This window comes from Macrobrachium nipponense, chromosome 1 (assembly GCF_015104395.2).
Source record: "Macrobrachium nipponense isolate FS-2020 chromosome 1, ASM1510439v2, whole genome shotgun sequence".
NCBI classification, from domain to species: domain Eukaryota; kingdom Metazoa; phylum Arthropoda; class Malacostraca; order Decapoda; family Palaemonidae; genus Macrobrachium; species Macrobrachium nipponense.
In genome coordinates, this window is record NC_087200.1 from 84,140,303 (window position 1) to 84,150,302 (window position 10,000).

Genomic DNA, 10,000 nt, shown 5'->3' on the forward strand with positions numbered 1-10,000 from the left:
AAATGCTTTAATATTATGCATACAAAGCAAAATAAAAAAATCTTGTGGCATTAAAATATACATATTTTAAACCACCTTGCTAGGATCTATTTGTGTATGGTAGCCTGCATTATATTTCTACTTCATGCTCCTATTTAACTGTTGGCATTCTGTGACTTCTCTTTGTGAAGTCATTAGGTACTTACGTATTTATTTGATGCCACTGTTTAAGGTGAATGATTTCTTTATACAGTATTATTACCATCTATGTAAATTACTTGGTATACCTAGTAAGACTCGCTCATCTTTTATAAAAACATAGATTTACAAGTTTTCTTTGGTTTCCATATTTATATACAGTAAATGAATGTAAGTCAAGGCAACTTCTGGATTTTATATTGACAATCATTTGTTGCGTTAACGATGGTAAATTCTCTACAAGAGTATTTTTTGTAAGAAACACAGGATGACAAATAGTTAATTAGTATTGTGAATATTATTTGTAGAGCTTCAGGGATCATATAACTTAAGGATATTGTATTTTGCTTCAACATTCTTCTGTAATTATAACATCCACTTTTTTTTTTTCATTTGCAGCCCCAGCAAGATGATGATTTTCTGTCTCGAGAAAACACAATAGTATTGCGTGACTTAGCATTTTCAGAAGAAAGCTGCTGCAATGCAGTGGTTGATGAACCACCTAATAAGTGCACTGATCCTGATGTCAAAACTACATATCCAGCAACATCTCTCTCACAGTCATCTAATGTAAGTTGTTTTTGCTCCCATGTACAGTGGAACCTCGACATATGAAATCCCTACTTACGAAAAATCCAAGTTATGAAAGCAAAGGCGAAGATTTTTTTGCTTTGGTATACGAAAATAATTCAGGTTGTGAAAGGGTAACGTCTAAGATTCTCCCGGACCGCCGAGAACAATTTTAAAACTCTCGCGCTGCCAACTGAGTAGACCCGCCACCATCCTCCCGCTCTCCCATTGGTTCCTGATGCTAGTCACCGCCATAAGATCCTGCTCTCCTATTGGTCAGCATCTGTCACATCATACCTCTATGTAAAGGCGTTCCTTGGCCATTTTTTTGCGGGAGTTATTGTAAGCACTGGAATTTGTTCATTCACATATATTTCGGTAGAGTCAAAGTTGACCGAACGTAGATTTTTTTCTATATATCTTGATTTATATGCAAATATTTCGAAAATAAGAAAAGCTACAACCTTCAATTATTTTTAGTTGTATTTTACATGAAATTGCACACATTTTCATATATAAAACTATGAAACGGCTAATATGAAACGGGGCAAATATTACGAGAATGCGAAGTAAGCATTTCGGAGATTTGCGGCGTAGAATCCGCGCGCAGAGAGGAGGAAAAAGTTTTTTTTCAAAAATTTGTCATAAATCGAAATATTGTGCTAGACTTCGAATTTGTTTCAAAATGAAGATAAATGATTGAATATTACTAGACTGTAAGAGTTTCAGCTTACAATTGCGTTTTTTTACCATTTCGGTCGAGTCAAAGTTGACCGATGGTAAATTTTTTCTATTTATCGTGATTTATATGCAAATATTTCGAAAATGAGAAAAGCTACGACCTTCAATTATTTTTTTTATATTCTACATGAAATTGCACACATTTTCATATATAAAACTATGAAACAGAGCAAATATTACGAGAATGCGAAGTAAGCATTTCGGAGATTTGCGGTGGAGAATCCGCGCGTGGAGGGAAAGGAAAAGTTTTATTCAAAAATTCACCATAAATCAAAATATTGTGCTAGAGACTTCAAATTTGTTTCAAAATGAAGATAAATGATTGAATATTACTAGACTGTAAGAGTTTTAGCTTACAATTGCGTTTTTCGACCATTTCGGTTGAGTCAAAGTTGACCGAACATCGATTTTTTTCTATTTATCGTGATTTATATGCAAATATTTCTAAAATAAGAAAAGCTACGACCTTCAATTATTTTTTGTTGTATTCTACATGAAATTGCGCACATTTTCATATATAAAACTATATAACGGCTAATATGAAACAGAGCAAATATTACAAGAATATGACGTAAGCATTTTGGAGATTTGGGGTGGAGAATCCGCGCGCGGAGGGAAAGGAAAAGTTTTTTTTCAAAAATTCACCATAAATCGAAATATTGTGCTAGAGACTTCAAATTTGTTTCAAAATGAAGATAAATGATTGAATATTACTAGACTGTAAGAGTTTTAGCATACAATTGCGTTTTTCGACCATTTCGGTCGAGTCAGTGTTGACTGAACGTTGATTTTTTTCTATTTATCGTGATTTACATGCAAATATTTTGAAAATAAGAAAAGCTACGACCTTCAATTATTTTTTTTGTGTTCATGAAATTGGGGACATTTTCATATATAAAACTATATAACGGCTAATATGAAACTGAGCAAATACTACAAGAATGTGTTGTAAGCATTTTGGAGATTTGCGGCGAAGAATACATGCGCGGAGGGAAGGTAAAAGTTTTTTTCAAAAATCACCATAAATCGAAATATTGTGCTAGAGATTTTGAGGGATTTTGACAAAGGAAAAATCTATTTCTGGGGAAGACCTCATTCGCCCGGTGAAATGCTCCTTTAGCACGCATTTCTAGGTATAAATAGATGCTAAATATACCAGTGAAAAAGCTAAAAGGAATGCTGAAGTTACTACCTTCAGCTCGCTCACCCATAGGGTGTCGGTATAAACAGGGGCAAGTGGAAGCCACTACCACAGGTTTTTTATCAATTAGAAGATTCCCTTCAACACCCCTCTCTAGGTAGGTGCCGTTACAAGGACTACAATACGTCTACCTTCCGCTCGCTACTACTACAACTCCCGCCCGAAGGCTTCATTCCTGTATTAGCACGCTACAGTGACCGCACGTGTTTTTCTCGCTGCCCTCTTCCTGTGTTTTTGACGAAGCCATGTTTGCCCCAGAACCCCAAGCTGCTTCATCTAAGTTGAGTATTCCATTTTTCGTTTTTGTATCTCGTGAGGGCACAATGCATCCCTTTTTAGCCATTATTTGACCACTTAGTTTTCGCGAACCGGGGTGACGCTCCTTTTACATCTGCCATTTTGGGTGCATCATTCGCCGCGTGCGTTTTTTCTCATTGTTATTTTATGATGATATTTACCTCACTGTTTAGACTACCGTTTATGTATACCCCATCATTATTCTAGCTCCTGTCGTTTTTTGGAGCTTTGGTTTTACAAATTTTATCCCTACGTCGTAGGCCCTAACTCACTCCTGACGTACTCTGAGGTCTCTTGTTGTATGTTTATATTTCGTTATTCTAGGCTTTGGTGGTCTCCTTTTTGTCCTCAGTCCCTCAGGACCGTGTTGGTTCCCCTTCGTACGTACTATTATTCTCTATGTTATACGCGAGTAGTGTGTTTTGGCTCCTAGCCTAGCCTATACTACACCAGTTTTGTGGAGATGGCGATTCCTCTCTATCTCTTTCGTTGACATAAAATACGTCCAATAGGCGTTTAAGGGTTAATATTTTCACATAATAATAATAACAATAATAATAATAATTACTAGTTTCAAAATTCATATGTGATAGTATTTTTAAGTCTCTCTCACTTACATATGTTTATTTTTGTAATATAAATAAATTATTTACCTTATAACTAATTTTCAAATATTGATCAGATTAATAAAGAATAGCGATTCCCAGTCATTTTATCCACTTGGAGGAAGGGGAAAGGGGGAGTAAATGACAGTTTGATATACGTATTGGCGGAGGGGAAGGAGTCGGAGTCTAGGAGTTATTCTCTCTCTCTCTCTCTCTCTCTCTCTCTCTCTCTCTCTCTCTCTCTCTCTCTCTCTCTCTCTCTCTCTCTCAGATGACTTTAAAATTATATTAATAATATAACCTCAAGGATTAATACAGTAATAGGTTAGTAATTTTAGTTATATTTGAAGTAGGATGTTATTTAAGGTATACATTTGGTATCTGAACTTTCAAGATAGGCAGTTATAAGCATTTTTAGTGGTGGTTCTAACTATTTGTGGGTTTTAATCATTCACGGGGGTGTCTGGTACACATCCCCTGCAAATATGGAGGAACATTGTATATATAGATGTGTATACAGTGGTCACCCCGTATTCGCGGGGGATGCCGTACCAGACCAACACACAACACACACACACCACACACACCACACACACACACACACAAACACACAACAAACACACACACACACCCCCCCCCCCCCCCCCCGCCGCCGCGAATAGTTAGAATCCGTGAATGTTTGGAAGCCCACTCTAAAAATGCTCATAAACTAATATCCTGAACATGCAAACACCAAAGTATCCCTAAAAAGACCATCCTTCATCAAATATACATAAAATATCCTATTATAGTTCATATTAATCTTTGAAATATTATTAATACTATTTTAAATAAATCTTACATTTTATGGTTATACATAAATACATACTATGTAACGTACTGCATGACTTAGTACGTATGGTGAAAAATAATTCAGTCCCCCCATAATATTCAGTCATGCACGTTTTCTTTCATACTGTTACTATTTGAGACATCCATTTTCTTTTTACAAAGGAAACTATTGTATGTGAAATCACAAATACCAAATGTCTACTTAAAGTATTATCCTACATCAAATATTCCATTGAATTGGTATTATTAATATCATTTTAAAGTCATCTTAAACATTTTACCATTAGAAATATATAAACAGCCAATAGCAGAGAGAGAGAGAGAGAGAGAGAGAGAGAGAGGAGAGAGAGAGAGAGAATAACTCCTTACGGTTTCAATAGATTGAAATGAACGACTGTAGGCAACTTTTTTCCCCTCCCATAAATACATATATTTCTCCAGAGAAGAGAGAAAGAGAGGACTGTGCAATTATATTTGTCTGTCTATCAATTCTTTAGCTGAGAGCGAGAGAGATAAAAGGAAGAAATAGAAACACCAAATGTATGACAAGTATCTTGTGGTGAGAGAGAGAGACCTTACCTTACAGACCTTACAGTTCGTTCGGGTTGCCCCAGGTCCCTCAGTGTGAGGCGCCTCTAATGTCTACCAGAGAGTTGCTAGTACATCTTCCGGTATATTTTGCATCTTCCAATCTTGGATGGTCTGGGATGCAGTTTAGATATTTGTCGAGCTTATTCTTAAACACATCTACGCTCACTCCTGATATATTCCTCAGATGAGCTGGCAACGCATTGAATAGACCCCCCGCTGCATTATCCGATGCTGGTGCGTAGTGGATTAATGTCCTGTGTGCTTTCCTTATTTTTCCTGGTATAGTTTTGGGCACTATTAATCTACCTCTGCTTGCTCTTTCTGATATTTTTAGTTCCATGATATTTTCTGTTTATTTCCTTCCTTCTATCTGTTTCCATGCCTGAATTATCATGTAGCGTTCTCTTCTCCTTTTTTTCTAGACTATATAATTTTAAGATTGTAGTCTTTCCCAGTAGTCTAGGTCCCTAACTTCTTCTATTCTAGCTGTAAAGGACCTTTGTACACTCTCTATTTGTGCAATATCCTTTTGGTAGTGTGGGTACCATATCATATTGCAATATTCAAGTGGACTACGAACATATGTTTTATAAAGCATAATCATGTGTTCAGCTTTTCTTGTTTTGAAGTGCCGTAACAACATTCCCATTTTTGCTTTACATTTTGCCAACAGAATTGCTATTTGATCATTGCATAACATGTTTCCTATTCATCATCACACCAAGGTCTTTAACTGCTTCCTTATTTGTGATTGTCTCATTATTAGGTCCCCTATATGCATATAGCTTTCCTTCTCTGTCTCCATAATAATTTTTGATTCAAATTTATCAGAGTTAAATACCATCCTATTTTCCTCTGCCCAATCATATACTTTGTTAAGGTCTCTTTGTAGAGCGTTCCTATCTTCATCACAAGTAATTTCTCTACTTATTCTTGTGTCATCAGCGAAACTACTCTCTACCGAATCCTTAACATTACTGTCTATGTCTTCAATCATAATAACAAACAATATTGCAGCTAGCACCGTACCTTGTGGCACACCGGATATTACCTTGGTTTCATCCGATTTCTCATCGTTTGCAATAACTATCTGTTTTCTGTTGTGTAAAAATTCTTTTAACCATCTTCCTACTTTATCTACGATATTGTGTTTTCTAATTTTCTTTGCTAATATATTATGGTCTACTTTGTCAAAAGCTTTTGCAAAGTCTAGATAAACCACATCTGTTTCATTTCCGCTTTTCATATTTTTGAATATGTTCTCACGGTGGACTAACAGTTGGGTTTGTGTACTTTTTTCCGGGTACGAAACCGTGTTGTCCTATATTAACGAATTATTTTTATTGAGTGTTTCATAATATTTTTCTTCATTACCCTTTCATACACTTTCATAATATGTGATGTAGACTCACAGGCCTATAATTACTTGCCTCAGTCTTGATCCACTTTTGAAAGTAGGGGTGTATATGCTAAATTTGTGCTCATCATAAATCTTGCCTGTATCTACACTTTGTCTTAATAATATTGCAAGTGGCTTTGCGATAGAATGAACTACTTTCTTTAACAAAATAGCAGGGACTCCATCCGGCCCTGCAGCAGCTCCATTTTTAATTTCATTAATTGCCTGCACAATATCAGCTTCATTAATTTCTATGTCAGCTAAATATCTTCACTATTTTCGTCCCTTCTATATCATTATCTTCATTATCTATTCTAGGGGTGAATTCTCTCTTATATCATTCTGCCAGTATGTTGCAAATTTCCTTTTTTTTTTTTTTTCATTCGTTAATCTCCCTTCAATTCTCAGAGGGCCTATTTCTATTCTTCTTTTATTCATCTTCTTCGCATATGAGTATAATAGTTTGGGGTTTTGCTTGATATTTAATAGGGTTTTTTCTTCCAAGTCCCGTTTTTCATTTTCTTTTGATTGTATAATCTTTTGTTCTGCATTTTCTATCTTACTTTTTAGTTCTATAACTTTTCCATGCCTTTTTTTTCTTTTGCAAGACCTTTTTTCCACTTCTGTTTTCTGGAACAAGATCCTTCTGTCTCTTGGTATGCATGAATGATGTTTACTTTTCTTCTTCGGTATATATTTATCCACTATTTTCTCCAATATTTTATATAATATCTCCGAATTTACCCTTATGTCATCACTTACGAAAATGTTATCCCAATCTTTGTTTAATTCTTCATTAATTTCTGACCATTTTATATTTTTACTGTAGAAGTTGTATTTTCCATATCCTTCCCACTTTTTTCATTTCTTGCTTATCTCTATTTTTCACTTGCTTTTGGAATGAACTGTTAATTCTATGACATTATGGTCTGAAATACTCGCATTATAACTATTATTTCTTTAACATAATTCATCTCGTTCACAAATACTAGGTCTAAAAGTATTTTCCTTCTTGTTGGCAGGTGGTTTATTTGTTGAATGTTGTATTCTAGTAGCATATCTAATAGCTTTTCAAATTGCCTCTTATCTTCTGCACTACTATTACTCTCTTTTTTATTATGTTATAAGTACAACCACAATCTCCTATTCGTTCTTTCCATTCTACGAAAGGAAAGTTGAAGTCACAGATAGGAGAATAGTCCCAGTCCTTGTGATTTCTACATATATCATCCAATTTTTCAGTTATTAAGTCAAACTCTTTAGTATTAGGAGGTCTATATATTACTATGTTCATTAATTTTTCAGATTCAAATTCTACCGCTATTAGTTTCACATTCTGAGTTACTATATTTTCTCATATATTTTTCCTTGTTTTTTGTCTTTCCCATATATTGCGGTTCCCCCTTGATTCCTATTTTTTCTATCTGATCTATAAGTTTGGAACCCTTTTATTTGATCATCATTCCCAGTCTCTTGGGAATACCAGGTTCACTTATATTCTTATATCTATTTTCTTTTTTTTCATTTTGGGTTAGTTCTTCTAAGTACTCTATTTTTTCTTTTTGAGTTACTCGTAGCTAAACCCTGCGCATTCATCACTATGATGGTTTGCGAGTTTGTTTTCTCCTTTCATTTAATAATGGTAGTAATAAGGATTTTTCCCATGTCTCTTTCCCTGTTCTGGTATGTTGTTCTTTTTTTCATTTCCAGAAATTCTGACATTAAAAAATCCAACTTTTCCATAATATTTGATCTTCCTTCATCATAATTATTCATTTTGTGTCTTGAATCTGCAATTTTTCTCCGTTTTCTGCAATATCCTCTTGCATAATAAATACGTTATTATCTCTTGAGTAGAATTTTGGAGCTGATGCTTTGAATTTTTTGCTTTGAAATTTTTTTCGACCTCTGCTATCTCATTGGTGGTTGCTTTTCTCTTTTACCTGATATTCTTGATTTCTCTCTTTATTTGTTTCTTTCTTATTTTGGATTTTATTACTTGGTTGGTTATTTATTTGATTATGATTCATGGCTACAGGGTGCATATATTTGCATTTTTTGTCGAACTTACATCCTTTTCCTTCTTTTAGGTTTTTTACATATTTTTGGATGCAGATCTCTGCAAATTTCATCCTTCCCCATAGCCATCTAGGTATGCACATTTACCATATATTTCATAGTTTTGACATACCTTAGGATGTTTGTAGTAACATTTTTCTCCAAATCTGCAATTCCCTCTTTTCAAAATGTTGCAGATTTTGTCTTTCTTGTCTATTTTTTCCTCTTTCCCGTCATTGTGTAGATCTGGGTAGAGCCTCTTCGGGATTTGCTTTTCTGTTGTCATATCGTAATTTATTTCTTCGTAGTATTGCTGCTTTATTGCCTCATATGTAGTATCAATGAGTATCTCTGCATCCATACTTTTATCTTGTTCTTTGTTTTCCTTATTTTTTTCTGTCATTTCATTTTTGTTTACTTCTCTTCCGTTTTCCTCTTCTTCTTCTTCTTCTTCCTCTTCCTCTTCTTCTTCATCCTCAACTATTTGTACATTCAATCTTGATTTAATAACATTGTCTATCCATGATAGACATGTTGAACAAAAAATTCTTGTATCTTTTCTCAAATCTTGCATTACCTCAGCACACTGTGGATGGGTCAGAATGTTGCATGCAGCACATTTCTGATTAGGTTTTGTGGATTGACTATGTTATACCAAACCTTACACAGTTTGCATGCTTTTGGCATTCTTTTTTCCTAATGCATCAATTAGGATATTCACAAGATTCACCTTATTCATTTTCTTTGTCGGAATATGTTGGTTTATGTATATTTTCTTTATGAGTCTCTTTACCACTTGGATTTTATTTGGAACTTCTTCAATTATTTTCAAGATGTTTTCATTAGATTTGTTCCAGTTTGAAGGATTATATCCTTCTAATATATCTATGAATGCTTTTGTATCTTTTTGGTTAGGACTGTTGCTGATTTCATAGATGAGAAATGCCAGTTCCCTTCCTGCTACCTCATCGTATTGCGAATCCGCCAAGCAAGCTAAATTACGCCACTTCTTCCCGCAGTTGGAACTTACTGCCATCTTGTTCTGATTTACAGTATTACACTTGATAAACTAACTTAGAAGACGCTTTATCCTACTATTTTCACACTAATCTTATCACCGATAGTTCACGAACACTTCTAGATATTTCTCAAATTCTAGTCGTATGTTAAACTTGTGATATCTGTTGATTAATCTGACTTCACGCGGGTACGTCTCACCAAGCAAGATGGCTACTACGAGAGAGAGAGAGAGAGAAAGATTACATAAAACCCTTAAATTCGTTGACCATTGTATGGCATTGTTACTTTCCCAGCTCTGAGCGTCACTGGAGTTATGAGGTAGGGAAATTGATACAGAAAAAGACGAAGGGAAGAATTTTCATTTGAAATTAGTTATCATATTATTACTATTTCTATTATTATTATTATTATTTGAAAATAAAATAAACACGTGCATTTACCATAAAAATTCTCTCATCTCAGTAAGAAAGAGGAGTTATCCTTACAAGTGAAATGGAAAGGTAATTTTCA

At 34.6% G+C, this 10,000-nt stretch overlaps 1 protein-coding gene across 3 annotated transcripts in view; it reads left to right on the forward strand.

Annotated features, from left to right (window-relative positions):
* The window catches only part of LOC135219422 (uncharacterized), a 286,479-nt gene that overhangs the window by 194,657 nt on the left and 81,822 nt on the right, over positions 1-10,000 (forward strand). For all 3 annotated transcript variants that reach the window (XM_064256193.1, XM_064256191.1, XM_064256192.1), the window contains exon 4: positions 577-747. In XM_064256193.1, coding sequence (XP_064112263.1) covers positions 577-747 — 171 coding nt within the window. The remainder of the gene's footprint in view (positions 1-576; positions 748-10,000) is intronic.